Source organism: Microtus pennsylvanicus, chromosome 5, assembly GCF_037038515.1.
Source record: "Microtus pennsylvanicus isolate mMicPen1 chromosome 5, mMicPen1.hap1, whole genome shotgun sequence".
In the NCBI taxonomy this organism is placed as follows: Eukaryota; Metazoa; Chordata; class Mammalia; order Rodentia; family Cricetidae; genus Microtus; species Microtus pennsylvanicus.
In genome coordinates, this window is record NC_134583.1 from 81,947,957 (window position 1) to 81,964,575 (window position 16,619).

General features: G+C 52.6%; 3 protein-coding genes and 1 pseudogene across 5 annotated transcripts; 3 read left to right on the forward strand and 1 right to left on the reverse strand.

Annotated features, from left to right (window-relative positions):
- Nucleotides 1-508: 508 nt before the first annotated feature.
- LOC142851015 (5-hydroxyisourate hydrolase) lies at nucleotides 509-3,492 on the forward strand. Of its 2 annotated transcripts, none has more exons than XM_075974907.1 (4): nucleotides 509-712; nucleotides 1,095-1,234; nucleotides 2,192-2,327; nucleotides 3,094-3,492. In XM_075974907.1, exons 1-4 carry the CDS (start codon nucleotides 653-655, stop codon nucleotides 3,181-3,183), a joined length of 426 nt encoding a protein of 141 aa, XP_075831022.1. In that variant the 5' UTR covers nucleotides 509-652; the 3' UTR covers nucleotides 3,184-3,492. The 2 variants fall into 2 exon arrangements, with proteins under 2 accessions (XP_075831022.1, XP_075831023.1); XM_075974908.1 differs by having other exon boundaries at nucleotides 592-712; nucleotides 1,060-1,234.
- A 5,494-nt stretch (nucleotides 3,493-8,986) lies between these two features.
- Nucleotides 8,987-10,167, reverse strand: LOC142851356 (alcohol dehydrogenase class-3 pseudogene; annotated as a pseudogene).
- A 957-nt stretch (nucleotides 10,168-11,124) lies between these two features.
- On the forward strand, nucleotides 11,125-12,347 carry Scgb1c1 (secretoglobin family 1C member 1). Its single transcript, XM_075974910.1, has 3 exons — nucleotides 11,125-11,197; nucleotides 11,654-11,853; nucleotides 12,210-12,347. Exons 1-3 carry the CDS (start codon nucleotides 11,143-11,145, stop codon nucleotides 12,240-12,242), a joined length of 288 nt encoding a protein of 95 aa, XP_075831025.1. The 5' UTR covers nucleotides 11,125-11,142; the 3' UTR covers nucleotides 12,243-12,347.
- Nucleotides 12,348-13,905: 1,558 nt separating this feature from the next.
- Nucleotides 13,906-16,292, forward strand: Cimap1a (ciliary microtubule associated protein 1A). Of its 2 annotated transcripts, XM_075974911.1 has the most exons (6): nucleotides 13,906-14,014; nucleotides 14,163-14,363; nucleotides 14,713-14,814; nucleotides 14,970-15,091; nucleotides 15,776-15,916; nucleotides 16,203-16,292. In XM_075974911.1, the coding sequence occupies exons 1-6, from the start codon at nucleotides 13,906-13,908 to the stop codon at nucleotides 16,290-16,292; spliced, it is 765 nt and encodes a 254-aa protein (XP_075831026.1). The 2 variants fall into 2 exon arrangements, with proteins under 2 accessions (XP_075831026.1, XP_075831027.1); XM_075974912.1 differs by lacking the exon at nucleotides 15,776-15,916.
- Nucleotides 16,293-16,619: the final 327 nt, after the last annotated feature.

The window sequence follows — 16,619 nt, forward strand, 5'->3', positions numbered from 1 at the left end:
TAGTGGCTAGCTCCACCCTCTGACTCAAAGCAAGCTTTATTTTCAGAATGAAATCAAAATATCACACAACAGGTACAGCACAGCTGCGGTTTCCTGACAACCCATCCACACCCTCATCCTACACCATCTGGCTCTCCCTCCAAGCCAACATTCGGGGGGGGGGGGGGGTGCAGCACGAGCGTGGAAGTCAAAGGACAGCTTAGTGGAGTCGTTTCTCAACTTCCACCCTTAAATGGCACCCAGGGAATTGAACTAGCGTTCTCAATGCTTTAACCCCTGAGATATTTCGCCTGCCCTGCCCCAGCCACCTAACCAATTTCCCGCCAGTCTTAGTGTTAGGCTCCACCGGTCCCGCCTCCCCAGCAACCAGCAACCCTCCTTCCCCAAGCCACTGTCCCTCCCATCCCTCCCCAAGGGACACTCTCCCCAGCTTCCACTCTTTTCCCATAAGTCACCACCCAAAGGCCCCGCTGCGTGGCCGCCAGGGCTCACCGGGTAGGAGGCGGCTTCCCCAGAAGTGTTCAAATAGGTGACCCCAGGAGTTGGGGCGGGGCCTCAGATCGAACAGGTCTGGGCTGACCCGAGGAGCGTGTTGCGGCTGGCAGGGTGACTGCCTGTGGGTGTTGCTCAGACCGGAGCTCCAGGGCAGGACATGAGCTCCAGGACCGCCCCGCGGCTGATGACGCTCCAGAGACACCTCGGCTTGCCGCAGGTAAGGAGTTGGCCTGCACCCTCAGAATTCCTGTCTCATGTGTAAGGGACATGGAGGGAGCCAAGTGTGGGAGGTTGGGAGTGAGAGGGGTACTCCTAGAAAACCCACTGAACCAGAGGCGCAGGAGAACTGAGTTCTGGGAAGCTAAGATCACTGAGCAGCTGAAACTGAAGGGCTTATACGAAGGAGAGAGGGTGGTACTCAGGGGCAATGGAGGGAGCAGGTCAGCTTTGTTTAGCGCTTGGCACCTCATCCTGCAACTCAGCAATTCAGCCTGCCCCTGGGCAGAAGGGCTGTTTGCTCTCCTCATGAAAGAATCGAAGACCCAGTTAGGCCTGCCCATGCAGGCCCCGCGGAGATCACGTGGACTCTCTCTACTCAGACTGGTGCCATGGCTATGGAGAACAGCCCACTAACCACTCACGTGCTAGACACTGCCTCAGGGCTCCCTGCCCAAGGCCTCTGCCTCCGGTTGTCTCGCCTGGAGGCCCCTGGCCAGCAATGGATGGAGCTGAGGACAAGGTAGGAGGCCATTTCTGGACTGGGATCCGTGAGTGCCTACTCCAGCATCTGTGTCCTTCCCGAGTTCCACTTGGGATCGATCTTAGGCAGCGGAACTGAGGTGGCACAGTGTGACTGGGGGAACACTGAGTGGGATTGAGACTAATGTGGGCACTGGGGGCTGGAAGGCAGAACTGACTGCTGCCCTATTGACAGATGAGGCTCAGGAGTCAGTAAACAGGGATATAAGTGGCAATAACATTTCACCAGATATACATGCCTGGGACAGTGTCGTGGAATTGTCTGAGACAGCTCTGTAGAGCCCTTGCCTGCCAGATTCAGCCCAATGGGCCTGCTGGGAGGGGAGCCAACTAGAGAGGACTGGTAGAAAAGAAAGGCCTCCATCACCTTGCGCCAGACTGAATGCCGAGTGCTGTCTTTTTCTTTTCTAGTCTCAATGGCTGTGAACTAGTAGTGTGATCTACCTCTTTTACAGAAGGAGACTGAGATACAGGGTGGAGGAGGTAAAAGCTAAGACTCCACTCTGGCCCTGTATTGGGCCTTCGACCTCAATGAGCCAGGCTCGAGCCCTGGCCTTGGCCATGCCCCTGAAACACGCTCTGCGGGGAGGCCGGGATCTTCCTGTTTCAGTGCTAGCTAGCCAACACTGGCAGAGCTGTGGCCTTGAGAGCAGAGCCTATTTAAGGGAGACAGGCTCACCCATCTCCTCCCTTCTGACCTGTGGGAACAAGGTGTGGCTCATCACCTCTTAATTCAGTCCTAAAAGCTGGAGAGGTTTATCTTTTGTTTCTCTGCTTTATGATTTCCTAAATAGGCGGTGTGGTCATGCCCTTAGAAATTGTCCCCCATCTGTGCTCCCTGCGTTCCATTGCAGTGATCATCTGAGGTCAGTCGGCTTGTGGAGCAGGAAAGCTAGGGAAGGGTGGTTTCTCAGCTCTTCTCTTTGTCTCTTCCCAGCTACACAAACCTGGATGGTCGCTGTCCTGGGCTCCTGACACCAGGCCAAATAAAACCAGGCACCTACAAGCTGTTCTTCGACACGGAGAGCTACTGGAAGGAGAGGGGTCAGGAGAGCTTTTACCCGTATGTAGAGGTGAGGGCCATGGATGGGTGGAGCAGCTGGGCCCTGACTCACTTTGACCACAACCTCCTCCAGGCCAGGGACAGACCGGCCCCACCTCTCCCAGGGTGGTAACTAGTGAGTGAACGCACCCTCCTTTGAGCTCTCAGAAGGTGTCCAGGGACCTGAGGCACCATTGTGCTTCATTGATGACGCGGGAGAGGCCAGGCTACGAGTGTCTCATCCTTTGTAGACAGGTTCTCATCTGAGCCCAGACTCCAGAGCACTGGGTGTTACCTCTGCATCACTGACACAACTTAAGGGCGAATGGTTTATTTCGGCTCATTCTTTCCACCCACGATTGCTCGGCTCCAAGCGCTCACCGTGGCATGGGAGCTGTCTCCTCATGGTAGACAAGCAGCAGAGAGGAACACAAGGAAAGACACAGATCCCTAGGACACTGCCCAGAGCCCTTCCTCCAGCAGGGCCGACCTCTAGGTTCAGTACCTACTAATGAGGCCATCACGTGATGAATCCAGTTAATCACGAGAGATTAACCAGTTGATTAGATCAGAGTCCTTGGGATCAAATCACGTCCCTAAAGCCCACCAACCAGCAACCAAGACCGCTCTAGATTCTCTTGGAAACACCTCAAACCGTAACATCGGGCTTTTACCTAAGTGTCTCCCACTTGTAGGCAGCCACCAAAGCACCTCCTGCTCATCTGGAAGGCCCAGGAGCTGTTGCAGGAAGGACTCACCATCTTCAGTGTCTTCAAGTGCCTTCTCTCTTCTCCTAGGTTGTTTTCACTATTGCACAGGAGACCCAGAAGTTCCATGTGCCTCTGCTGCTGAGCCCATGGTCCTACACCACCTACCGGGGGAGTTAGAGTGACGCATTACCCAAGGAAAGCGTCTGTCTGCCTGGCCCTTTCCCTGACTTAGCCACCTACAGTCAACGGCACAGGCTTTGTCCCCGTCAAGGGACGTGAAGTTGCTGCTTGCTGGAGAGATCCTAGCTGCCCTGGAGTTTCCTAGTGGGCGGCTGTGACTTGGGTGTCAATAAAGTGAATTCCAACACCTGCAAAGCTGAACCTATCACTGGGACAGGGGCATTGAGTCAAGATCTGCTAGCACTGCCCCTGCTCCAAGAATCTTAGTTTCTCTTCCTGTTGCAGTGATAAAATACTTGGACACAAGCAATTTGAGAAAGGGTTTTCTTCTGGCTCAGTTCAAGTTACACTTCTCTGCGGCAGGGAAGTTACAGTGAAGGAAGACTGAGTGACACGGAGCTGGACACATTGCGGCTACAGTCAAGAAGCAGAGAGCAGTGTCAGGCCGTGGTGGCACCTGCCTTTAATCCCAGTGCTTGGGAGGCAAAGGGGCAAAGGGAGGTGGATCTCTGAGTTCAAGGTCAACCTGGTCTACAGAGTTTCAAGACAGCCAGGGCTACACAGAGAAACTCTGTCTTGAGAAAACAAAAGAGGAGGAGGAAGAAGAGGAGGAGGGAGAGGAGGAGGAGGAGAGTGCACTGCTAACGCTCAACTGATTTCTCCACTTTATACAGTTCAGGATCCCGAGCCCAGGGATGGTCCTTCCCATAATTAATATGGAGCACGGGGCCCTTTGTTCCATCCCGCCCAGCTAGCTTAACCCCCGAAATAACCACACAGAACTTGCATTAATTAAATTACTGCTTGGCCAATTAGCTCTAGCCTCTTATTGGCTAACTCTCACATCTTGATTTAACCCATTTCTAATCATCTGTATATCACCACAAGGTCGTGGCTAACCGGGGAAGATTCTAACCTACATCCATCTCAGACCAGAGATTCATGGCATCTGCCACACTTCCCTTCTTCCCAGAATTCTGTTCTGTCTTCCCCGCCTGCCTGAGTTCCACCCTATCAACTAGGCCAAGGCAGTTTCTTTAATAACCAATGAAAGCAACACAAATACAGAAGGACCTCCTACACCAAATATGTGTCTTTCCGAATCAGTTAGCATAAGATAGCCCCCACAGGCATGCCCAGAGGCCTTTCTCTCAGGTCATTCTAAATTTGGTCAAGTTGGCAATACAAGCCATCACACCAGGTGATCAAGGTGGCCTCTGAGAAGAGGTCACTGAGGTCACAGGCAGAATATAGAGATGGGCATGGCACAGATAGGGAAGCAGGCCAGCAGCGAGGCTCTATGAAGAGCCCTGCAGGGAGTTCTCCACAGACAAGACAATAGAGAGGAAAAGCGGGAAAATCTTTATTGCTAATGAAACCAAAAAAAAAAAAAACAACTTGCTCTCTTTGGTATAGAAGAAATGTCATCTGGAGAGTGGAGCGGGGATTCACTGGAAAGGGGACAATGTATTCATGAGTCCTGCCAGACCGTAGCCCAGCATCCATCTGATCACAGCCATCGCCAGAGCTTGAATCCCACACCCTTCAGGGCCTCATGTGTGCAATAGGAGTCCCTACTAAGGCCTGTGGGGACAGGGCAGCGTCAGGACGGGAAGGAGTCCATCTAGGTCTGGGCACTGTGTCAGGCCTACTGTGGCCCACAGATTCAGGTCCCACTCCTTGCAGGGGCGAGGAGAAAGCAAGCCCAGAAGCATGGTGTAATTGAAAAGTAAACGTTTGTCAACAGTTTACCAGCCAGTGCTAGCACCTTTACAGATGCTCATGTAGCTCACAGAAGGGAGGAAAGCAGAGAGGATGAACTTAGGGCAGAACTGAGGCCTGCGTGGCTTAGTAGTTCCTCACCAGACACTTGACCAGGCTGCCCTCAAACTTCTAGAGACCCACCTGCTTCTGCCTCCCAAGTGCTGAGATCAGAGGTGTGCGCCACCACCCCTGGCATCAAACAGCACCTTACTCCTTTCCCCTAGTGGGCGCAGCTTCTCCTGACTCCTCAGTGACTTTGTGCCTTCTCTAAGGCCTGCCAGGGAAGGACCCGAGTCATCCTCATCCGTCACAAGAGGCACGATCTGAGGTCACAGTGCTGATGCTAGCGTTCAAATGCCTTCCTAGTCCCACACTAGGGTCTCTGATCCCCATTCTGGTAAAGGCACCCTGTTTGTTTGCTTGCTTGCTTTTTGAGACAGAGTCTCACTGTGTCGCTCTGGCTGTCCTGGAACTTGCTATGTAGACCAGGCTTGCCTTGAACTCACAGAGAATTGCCTTGCTTCTACCTCCCAAATGCTAGGATTAAGTGCACCACCACCCGCAGCCCTATGCACCTTTTTAAAAGTGTTAATTCCAAGGGTAGGAAAAAGGTTTGATGAATTGATATGTGTGGAACACTTGGAGCCCAGTCAAACTCTGAGGAAATGCTCAAAAGGCTCCTTTTTCCTAGCTGTGGCTTGGAAGCCAACAGTTAAAGGGTATGTAAGGATGAACTCTAAGTGAGAACTCGGAGGTTCAGCCTGGTTCTTAACCTTCCTATGTCCAGACCCCCAAGAATCAACAAAACAACATGGATATCCCTAAGAACCATATACCCAGCAGATGGCCCTACTTTTTGCAGACAGGTACCAGCATCTGAGGGACAGGTACAATGAGAGAACCAGGGCCCAAACAGGTGTATTGACAGCTAAGAGGCTGTTTGGGCAGCATGGATTCTGGAAGCCAATGGAAGGCATTGCCTGTATCCAGAACTCTGAAAAATGCGGGCGATAGAATGTCTAGACAGGGCTCCAAAAGTGGGACTCCACCCCTTAGAATTAAAATTTTGTTTAAACCATCCTTGTGAGGTTGCTGCTTTGGTCAGTCTTTTGGCAGACACTGAGCGGCCACCTCAGGGACAAGCAAGGACTGAGCCCAGCCTCTCTCTAGTGCACGGTATATATGTCCCAGGGTCCCAACTCGAATTAAAGCCCTCCAGCAAGACACAGCTTTATTTCTGAATGTGCCACTCACAAAGCAGAAGAGCAAGCTCACCAAGCCAGAAATCCCTTAGGTGTTTTTACTAATCAAAGAATATTGGGTTTTTTTCCCCATTGGCTGGGTCCATCTTCACTGTCCTCACGTTAGCTGGTTTGGTTTTGTTGTTGTTTGGTTGGTTTTGGTTTTTTATTTATTTTTTTTTAATCAGTGCAAAGGAACTGAAAGAAAGGGTCAGCCCTTCAAGTTACAGGACTGTAGCAAACAGGGCCTTTGAATCAACAAAGGGTTTACTAGGTTTGGGGATAAGGGATTAACCAGGTGGAAAAAAATTTTAAATATTTTTTGTCAAAATCTTTTAAGGTAGACATTTAAAATTTTGCGTAAGTCTTACAAACTGGGAGATATTAAAAGATTGAAATTGCTTGTCATAAAGAGCTTTACAGTTTTTTAATAATATTTAATGTTTCTTTCAGGATGAGGGAGGGACACAATAGGGAGCAGAACCACAGTGTACCACAACAGGCAACTCACAGAGATCTGCCTGCCTCTGCCTCCTGAGACCTGGGATTAAAGTTGTGATCCACTATGCCCTGTTCTTTTTATTTTTTTAATTTCAAAAAAGTTTATTTTAATAAGCAATTACACATTTCAATTTGGAATAAATGTTTTGTTCATCTTTTAGGGTCCACTGGTTATGTTCCACCATATACAGGCCTTAGGTTAAATGGCATCTGTTTAATCACTGAGTTCATCTTAAAATAACCCTTCTGTCCTCTTCAGAAAAACCAAATGGCCCAAGCCCTCAGCGCCCTCGACTTCATGCAGTCTTCCATGTCTCCAAGCTTCATCCAGTCAGCTGAGGCCGGCGGCTCCCAAGTGTTGCTTCTGGTCACTGTGTTTTAGTACAGGGATAGAAAAGCTAACTAGTCCTATGGAGGGACTCTTGAGCTCTAAAGTGGCACACTGTCCCCTTCGTTCTGACAGTCACTGTTATCACTGTGACACCCGCTAGTCAGAACCGCAGGCCCATGAATGTACCAGACCCGCGACTGCCACAGAAAGCAATGACTTGCCGAATCGGAGATGAACTGTTACGGTACTATGAGAGCCAGCAGCCAACAACTCCCAGTGCAGTTTTAGATGTGCTGGCTACCACAGAAGTTCTGTTAAGACTTGTGACATGAACTCTTCTACACCTATGCACCCCAAGTGGGGCGCCAACGACAGACCAAAGTACAATTCCACACATGTTCCATTTGGCAAACCAGTGAGTTCACAGGGCCTGCATACAGGGCACGGGCGAGGGGTTACTCACAGGAGTGTGGGGGACTCAGACAGCTGTCTCACCAGCAAGGCACTGCCCAGCATGGATCCTGACTCCCCTTTAATCCCAGCACGCCTTTAATCCCAGCACTCAGGAGGCAAAGACAGGAGGATCTATGTGAGTTTGAGACCAGCTGGTTAACACAAGTTCCAGGACAGCCATGACTACAGAGAAAGAGACCCTGTCTCAAAACAAACAGTGGACTGACCCTTCCCCTATCAACTACTAGTCAAGAAAATACCCCACAGGCTTTTCCACAGGTCAGTCTGATAGAGAGAATGCAATTGAAATTCCATCTTCCCAGATTTGTCCAGGTTTGTGTCAAGTTGACAAAACCAACCAGCACCAATACAAGACAGTACCAGAGGTGGGGGCATCAGCCAAGGAGTTACTGCAATGGTGATATAACAAATACAAGTGTCTGGACATGATGCGGGCCAGGAAGTGATCCCAAACAACTTCCGAGTCAGAGGGTCAGAGATGGAATGTGAAGGGGACTGCCACTGCACAGTATCCATGGCTAGAGAACAACCTTGACATGGTGCCAGAAGAGATAGAGGACAGTCCGCAGGAGGAGAGAGAACAGGGGGCAAGTGTTAAGGGGATGAGGTGGCGGGTTAGGGCAATGCTGTCACCTACGCTAAGACAAGAGGAGTGAACAGGGGCAGGCAGCTGGGAGACAGACTCTCAAATGCTCTGCCCAAGCTAGCCTGCAGGGTCATGTCCGCCAGAGTGTGCTGCTGAGGGTCTAACGTGTGCAGGAAGAATAACAAAGGGAGGCCAGGGGGCCACTTGTTCCACTTGCAGCCCCAGTGTGGGGCGATGTAAAGTGAGAGAAGTTGAGCCAGAGAGTCTGTAAAAGAGCCGGTTCTGTGTCAGATCTGGGGGGTCCTCCAAACAGATGTCCAGGTCAAGCCCCCGGAAATGCTACTGCAGGAGTCAGGTCTCTTCTTCCATCACGTGGGTTCCGAGGATCAAACATCAGGTCCGTCACTAAGCCATCTATGTGGCCCTCAGAGCCACACTTTAAAGACGACCCACGGTGAACTCCACAGCAAGGCAGGAACCCGGTCAGCTCTCCCACTGACTGCGCTGACAGATGCTGCACAATCGCGCCCACGTGTGTTTTTCCAAAAGTATTTTATTAGGTTAAAATATTCATGTGGAGAATTCAGAAAACCGACGTCTATTTGCCTTGTCCTTGATTGAAGCCTTAATTACTTACACACATTCCTTCCAGTAGGATCTGAAGGCTGAGAGGCTATTAGCTTGCAATTCTTCTGTCAGTCTGTTCCTACCTGATCACAGGAAAAAGTATAGGATGGACGGTGCCCTCTTCTCAACTTATATCTTTACAAGAGTCCAAATCCACACACACACACACACACACACACACACACCACACACATACATACACACACACACATTGCCTCGGGCCAAAGGCTTTGTCAGTTTGGTCGGAAGACTCATGAATTCATCGACTTTTATCTTTCACCACCAGCTTTGGGACATGCTACGCTTTTCTTTCCACGTGTGTCCTGTCACCAGCTGGAATGGACGAGCGGCGATTTCTTCACCTAAAGCAGTTATGCCAATCACCACACTGACTCCCCAGCCTCTGTGGGCTGCCTCAAGGGCTGCTCTCGTGATCTTCATCTTGTGGGTACCTCAAAGGAGTAGTCCGTTCCCCCCCACACACACACACACCATGTGTCATCTCATTGAGTACTTCCTGGATGGGCTTATACATTCAGAGGCCCCAAATTCTTCAACCTTCAGCCCAGCTGAGAATTTATCTTTATTGATGTCAACACCATGATCCATGTTGCACCAGCCACTTTACAGCCCATGATCACTCAATTCAATGCCTCCCATCCCACCAAAGACTGCAACAGTAGAACCTTGGCAGCACTCATAGCAGCATAGCTGATTAAAATGCTGTAACCAAGAAGGCAGAACTTATCCAAAGGCCCTGAAGGCTCAATTTTAGGAACAGAGATGTCAGTCATAACTGCGTACTTGGAAAATGTGCTGGTTCCCATGAAATGAAAAATAGACTTTCCTGGCTGGGGAGATGACTCTGGGGTTAAGAGCACTGGCTGCTCTTCCGGAAGCCCTCAGTTCAATCCCCAGCAACCACATGGTGGCTCACAACCATCTATAATGAGGTCTTGTGCCCTCTTCTGGTGTGCAGGCATACATGCAGACAGAACACTATACACATAATAAATTAAAAAAATAAAAGTTTCCTTTGCAGGTAAATCTGCTAGCACCATCTGGCATTAATCCTTGCCCTGAACAACTCTTGTCTTCTGGCAAAGGTTTGTTTTAGGATTCAGACAAAATTTGCATTCTCCACACTGTAGGAAGTAAATTGGGATGACCGCATCACCTGTGTTCAGCTTATAACCCCTTCACCAACGCTTTCCACAATTCCAGCATCTTCGTGTACCAAGATCACCAGGAAACACCCCTCAGGATCAGCTCCACTCGGGGTATAGGCATCCATGTGCAAACGACAGTGTCAACTATCACAATCTGAACTTCATGAGCCTTTGGAGGTGCTGCTTCTATCTCCCTTATGGAGAGAGGTTTTCCAGCCTCCAGGCGACTGAAGCCTTGCACCTGATCCACGAGTTCAGGTTCGTGTGCTGAACATCCAGAACAGCCATAGCAGAACCCGGGTATGGGTGGGGTGTACATGAGGGGAGGGGCTCGCTCCCACATCTATAGACTTATACACATAAATAGGTTCCATCACTATAGATTAATTCCATACTAGCAGGAGGTTAGCAAACATTCATTATGAACAGGAGTCTAAGCGAGGCAGGAACTACTGACATTGAGGCAGTGCTTGAGGGGCATAAAGCCGTGTTCTGGGGCTTATGTCCGGCAGAGCATACACAAGGCTAAGTCTAATCAAGGGAAGGACACCATGATGCCCTGCCCAGACATGGGATAATAGGGCTCTGATTGTGGGTAGAGGCAGAATTCTGTCTTGAAGGAGGGGCCTCCTGGGTCTGAGCAGTCTCTGCAACCAGCACCATACAGGAGAGACCATTAGGCCACCAGGTGGCAGCAGAGGATAGGAGAGAGGCAGGACAACTCCCAGCCGCAACTCTTCCGGGCCAACCTACCTCTGTTGGACACTGCCTCCAACTTCAGACTTCAGGTGGCCCTTGGTCCCCCTAAACCCTAGAAAGCCCCCACCCCTCTGACCTCATGTGCCCAGGCTCCTCTCCTGCCTATAGGAGCAGGGTGGCCTCAGCCTACCCTTCTCCAATGCAGACTAGAACATGGGAGGGGGGGAGGGGGGGTCCCAACCCCAAAGAAAGATCTGGACCGGTCCCAGAACCTGTCACTGCATCCTGGAGGCCACCCATGGCCTTTGGCACTTCTCTCTATTAACTAACTGGCACTTGGTTCGCCCTCTCTGGGATGTCTTCCACTTACCCCGACTCGCTTGCCAACAGCCCCCTGATGATCCACTCAAGCCTGGCACTTCTTGGCACCTGGTGGAGCACAGTGACAGGCCTGGCCCAGTTGGCCTGACAGGTCCTGAGAGATATGGCCCGCCCCTGGGCAAGGTGCCACCTGCTAGAGCATAAAAGCCTGGTATCCCCCAAGCAGTTCTTGAGACTGTCGCCATGAAGGGGAGCGGCGCTCTGCTGGTGGTGGCTCTAACCCTGCTCTGCATCTGCGGTAAGTCTAGGCCTTCCTGACTTCTGGCACTTCCAAGGAGATGAGGGGCCCCAAGGGACCAAATCCTGGCATCAGGTGGACAAGGCCTTTCTGCATCACAGACCCCAACCGCAAAGAGCAGGGGAATCTGTTGATCTCAGTCCCAGCCCACCCCACCCTGACCTTATGCTAACCAACCACAAAGGACACCTTCACCCACCCTGGCTCAACCCAACTTGCCCAGGCCCTCTGAATCCAGCTAGCCCAGGGGAAGAAATTCCTGCATCAGGGCACAACTGTTCTTCCCTGATGAGGTCAGGAACTCATAGAGGGAAAACCACAGCAGCTCCCACACTAGTGGTAAAGGGAAGGGCTCTGCAGATGGTGGTCCCGGGAGTGATAGGAAGATGTGGGACAGACAGCGAAGGAGAGTGAGTCCCTCCCTTAGCTCTATACCCTCCCCCCGCCGCCACGCAGGGCTGACCACCGCAGAGGATGACAATGAGTTCTTCATGGAATTCCTGCAAACGCTGCTGGTGGGAACCACCGAAGAGCTCTATGAAGGGCCCCTGGGCAAGTACAATGTCAATGATATGGCCAAGGAAGCCCTGGGAGAGCTCAAGTCCTGCATCGACGGCCTACAGCCTGTGCATAAGGAACAACTGGTCAAGCTGCTGGTAACTGGGCCGGGACTCCCATCCCCAAATGCCCGCAGTTCTCCCGAGACCCACCCATGCCTGGTACCTGATTGCCAGTCTATGCCCATCCACCACCACCCCCCAGACCTACATCAGCAAACTGATGGGGACCTCACAGAGAAGCCTCCAGAGTCCCGTAGTCCTGCTTCCCCCAAGGACTATGTCCCACATAGGCTGTGCATCTGCTCACAGCTCTCCAGAGTGCTAGGAGGGGTAGACCACAGTGTGCAGAGCCTGTCTCCTCCACTGGGGCACACAGGCCTGTCTGCCTCGGGGACTGGTGGCTCTGGTTGTTGGTTACCTGCTCTCCTGGTCCCCACACACTTCTCTTTCAGGTGCAAGTGCTAGACGACCAAGAGGACACATAAGCAAGCCTGAGACACGGTTTGGCTTCTATGAACGACAGCCAGCCCCACAAGCAGCCGTGGACGAGCCAAGACCACTGCTTCCTCATGAATCAATTCACCCTCGAACTGTTAAATCAATAAAGCCCCCTGCAGCTCGGGCACTGGCTTCTCTCTCTCTCCCTGCAACACAGGAACACACAAATGTCCTATCAAGGACACTCTGAGGGATACACCAAAGATACAGACTCCTGTGTGGGGTCACTTCCCAGAAGCAATGTGTGGGAGCAGCCTCAGGGCAGCATGTGAAACACGGGAGGAATGGGGCCTGCAGTTGGGAGGAAGGCAGGACTGGGTCAGGCTGAGGGCTCTCTGGGGCTGGTGATTCTTCACAGGGACTATGCTAAACAAATCAGGCAATAGCACAGCCAGCTGCACAGAGGCTCTGGCAGCTCTGGAAACAATCTCTCTCCCTAAAATTCGCCCCAGGAAAGAGAACCCGAGCTGAGCCAGAACTCTAAGAGGAACCTACTGAGGTCAAGAAGAGAAGCCCCCAGGGCTCGCAAGAGCACCCGAGGGTCCTGAAAGGTGGGCTTTGCCAGCAGGACAGCTGGAAGGGCAGCAGGGTCTGAGGAGGTGTAGGAGAGAGCGGCCTCTCTAGGGAAGCCCACCATAGTCTTCAACACAACCCCGCACTCCCAGACCCCCAACAGCCAGAGTCTACCTGTCTCCCAGTTTCCCCAAACCAGCAGATTCTTGTGGGCCAACGCTAAGGGACAACCTTTAAAGAGTTAAAGAACCTGGAGAATAAGGGGGTTCCTGAAGAGGTGGGGGTGTCTCTGGAAGGGGGGGTTATCTAGAGAGGGTGGGGGACTATTTGGAGAGACAGGAGTCCCTAAAGAGGTGGGAGTTCCTGATAGGCATATAGTCCCTGGAGATATAGGTACCCCCAAGAGGGGAGGTCCCTAGAGAGGGCGGTGGTTCCCTAAAGACAGGGTCTCTGGAAAGGGTAAGCTCTGATGCAATGCCTCAGGCGCTGGCCATTGTCTCCATCTCACACACAGTGATCTAGAACTCCTTTGTGGGACAGAGCCGCATTCTAGAGCTCAGGGACAGAGACCCCTCCCCAGTTCTCAGAAGTGGGGGAGAGAGGGAAGCTTTCTCTCCATGCTCCTTTTTAGGGAACTGTCTGGCACAGACGCCAGGGGGCTAGGCCACCGGTGAGGCGGCTGGTCCCCAAGCTGCTCTAAGCCCATTCCTGCACAGAGGAGGTGAGGCCTCCCGATTGCTCCCCTCTTGCCCATGACACAGCTCAGCCAAGAAGCTCTCGACCCTTGCCAGTCATCTCTTTGCAAAGTTGCACCCAGGGTTCTCTCCCTGGTTTTACTCCCCCAAAGCCAAGACTATAGTCAGTGCAGGGCCAGAGTGGGCAGCCCCTCTGGGCCTATCCTGAAGGCATGACCCCCATCCATATCTTGGAGCTGGGTTAAGGGTTAGCTTACCACACCAATGGGGAGCTCCGTCTGCTTGGAGCTGCTTAAAGACCCTCATGTCTCCATGAGGCAAGGACTGGGCTTGCAAGATGCAGCATCAGCAGAACCAGAAATGGGGACATAAGGGCCAGGAATGAGGTGGGACAGGACATCCCAGCACCTGGTCACCCTCTTGTCCATGGACAGAGCCAACCATGGCAGAGGAGGTATGGGTGGGCAGTTGGAGGCCCCATCGCCCCCGGGGGCCCATCATGGCCCTCTACAGCAGTCCTGGACCCAAGTACCTGATTCCACCCACCACGGGTAAGATTGCCTAAGGGCTTGGGGCTTGGTGGGGACAGGGGAAGAAGCCAGAAATGGTGTGGCCTGGGATGGGTCTGGGCTCAATCCTTGACTCCCGGAGGAGAGAAGGGTGTGTGGCTCCAGCAGCCCTGAGCCCCTGTGCCCACAGGCTTTGTGAAGCACACACCTACCAAACTCCGAGCACCAGCCTACAGCTTCCGTGGGGCACCCATGCTCTTGGCGGAGAATTGCTCCCCAGGGCCCCGCTACAGTGTGAACCCCAAGATACTGAGGACTGGCAAGGACCTTGGCCCCGCCTACTCCATCCTGGGGCGCTACCATACCAAGACCTTGCTGACCCCTGGCCCGGGTGAGTGACCCCTGTCTCCTGCTCCAGGCCCTAATATGGTGAAGGCCAGATAGCCTCATTCCTTCTGCTCCTGGGGACACCGTCAGGCCTGCACAGCAGAGCCTGAAACCCACCGGTCCTACTCTACCCGGAATCCAGGGACACAGCCCACACCAGTGCTTGAAAACAGCACCGACGCCAGTATTTCTGCTGCGGACTTCCCTGACCAAATCTGTTCAACCACGATGCTGGGACCCAGGGGCCCTGTGTCTTAACTGTTGGGACATCCTTCATGGGCACCCAAGTGTTGGGGGTGGGGTGGAGAGCCCCCAAATGCTTGTTGTTCCTGCACACCCTCCCTCCTCTCCAGGTGATTACTTTCCAGAAAAATCTACCAAGCATGTGTTCGACTCAGCACCCAGCCATTCCATTTCTGCCCGGACCAAGACCTTCCGAGTAGACAGCACCCCAGGTCTGCCACATCCCAGCCAACGGAGAGGATGGGAGCTGGGGTCCCAGCATGGGGTGGAGGAAGGGGAGCCCCACATAGGACTTCCAAAGGTAGAGGGTATCCCAGATAAGAGGTAAAGGGTCTGTCACAGCCTGAGGCTCCCCCATCACCCACAGGCCCTGCTGCATACATGTTGCCTGTGGTGATGGGGCCGCACACGGTGGGCAAGGTCTCCCAGCCCTCCTTCTCCATCAAGGGCCGCAGCAAGCTGGGCAGCTTCAGCGACGACCTGCACAAGGCAAGGGTCACCCCAACTGAGTATCAAGCTTGGCCCCAGTGACCTGTCTGATCCTCTCCCCCGAGACCCAAGAATCCCCAGACAACTACTGCCCTATTGGAACTCTTGCATCCCCTCCACCTCTGGGGGCCTGTTACATGCTCGGGCTACGTTCAGTGGTGGGAAGGGGCCAGGAGAACAACTTAGGTGATAGGATGATACTGAGAACAAGCTAAGGTGTGTGTGGTGTACTGCCTGGAGGGTAAATACTGATTTTAGACAGAGGACGGGAAAGCAAGGAAGAAGGGGGAGGAGGCCTTGAGCTCCTTAGGGGAGGAAATGTCTACCTGTTTTAAGAGCCAATGCAAAGGCCCTGAAGCAGACACACAACACTCAGTAGCACTACAGGAGTTGACTTTACTAGTCCCTGACCTCTGCCCTCAAGACCAAGAGGATCCTGTCCCAACAGGAAAAAGGGCCTTACACATACCCTCAGAGCAGTGGACACAAGATTGGCACACTGGGAATGCCACTGCCACAGTGAGGCTGAGACTGATGGGAACACCCCACCCCATGACGGTGTTCCCATGGCTGGCAGACAGCCTAAGAGTGCCTTTGGTGAATCAAGGTCCCACACCTAACCCTATCCTCTGGGGCCGCATGCCCTGGGAAAGCCAAGTCTGTCTGAGTCCTCTCTTCTTCCAGACTCCAGGTCCTGCAGCATACCGTCAGACTGATGTCCAAGTGACCAAGTTCAAGGCTCCACAGTACACCATGGCTGCCCGGGTGGAGCCGCCAGGGGATAAGACCCTGAAGCCAGGACCAGGAGCCCACAGCCCTGAGAAGGTTCAGGAACAGCAGGGGTCAGATAGGGGTCGGGAAATGAGCCAGAGTGTGTAGGAAGGGCCTGCACCCTGCAAAGATGAGTGGGGACCGTGCACCCTTAGGATTTTGTGCACTTCCAGCAGTGGGTTCTAGTCTTATCCCCAGATGCCAGTCCACTGTCCCCAGTGACAGTTAAGGTTACTGAGCATGGCATGGCCTTCACACTGGCAACCTTGGCCCCAAGTTCAGGAGGGAATGAGCCCCAAGCCGAGAATGCTCCTCACGGTCTTCCCCCTTCTTCTCTTAGGTGTACTTGAACAAGCCTTCTGCCCCCATTGTCACCTTTGGCATCAAGCATTCTGACTACATGACCCCTCTGGTTGTTGATGTGGAATAGCGCCCCCTTTCCTTCCCATCAGCCCTTGACCATGATCCTCCTTCAGAAATGTGCTGGACTGACAATGGATTGGGCACTTCACCAACGGACCCACTGCCAGCCTGGCCCTGCACCACAGGGCACGCTAGTTTGGACGGTTTTGACAAGTTATTTTTCTCTATACTATCTCGTTTGTTAATCTTGTTTCCTGTCATGTCCAAATTATTTAATAAACCACAGATTGCATTTGTAAGGGTTTATCTTGGAGAAAAGGCAACGCTTGTCCAGGGGGCCCTGTCTTGGCTTCCTAGCCTGGACTTCTGGAGGTCCTACAGAGAAAGTAGAAGG

Bases quoted from the DNA above. Each gene is read 5' to 3' on its own strand.
- Cimap1a (XM_075974911.1), top strand. From the start codon at position 13,906: ATGGCAGAGGAGGTATGGGTGGGCAGTTGGAGGCCCCATCGCCCCCGG. The intron at 15,092-15,775 runs GCAAGGGTCACC...CTCTTCTTCCAG, and splicing joins TCAGCGACGACCTGCACAAG to ACTCCAGGTCCTGCAGCATA. The intron at 15,917-16,202 runs GTTCAGGAACAG...TTCTTCTCTTAG, and splicing joins GAGCCCACAGCCCTGAGAAG to GTGTACTTGAACAAGCCTTC.
- Scgb1c1 (XM_075974910.1), top strand. From the start codon at position 11,143: ATGAAGGGGAGCGGCGCTCTGCTGGTGGTGGCTCTAACCCTGCTCTGC. The intron at 11,198-11,653 runs GTAAGTCTAGGC...GCCGCCACGCAG, and splicing joins AACCCTGCTCTGCATCTGCG to GGCTGACCACCGCAGAGGAT. The intron at 11,854-12,209 runs GTAACTGGGCCG...CTTCTCTTTCAG, and splicing joins AACAACTGGTCAAGCTGCTG to GTGCAAGTGCTAGACGACCA.
- LOC142851015 (XM_075974907.1), top strand. From the start codon at position 653: ATGAGCTCCAGGACCGCCCCGCGGCTGATGACGCTCCAGAGACACCTC. The intron at 713-1,094 runs GTAAGGAGTTGG...CTCTCTACTCAG, and splicing joins GACACCTCGGCTTGCCGCAG to ACTGGTGCCATGGCTATGGA. The intron at 2,328-3,093 runs GTGAGGGCCATG...CTCTTCTCCTAG, and splicing joins GCTTTTACCCGTATGTAGAG to GTTGTTTTCACTATTGCACA.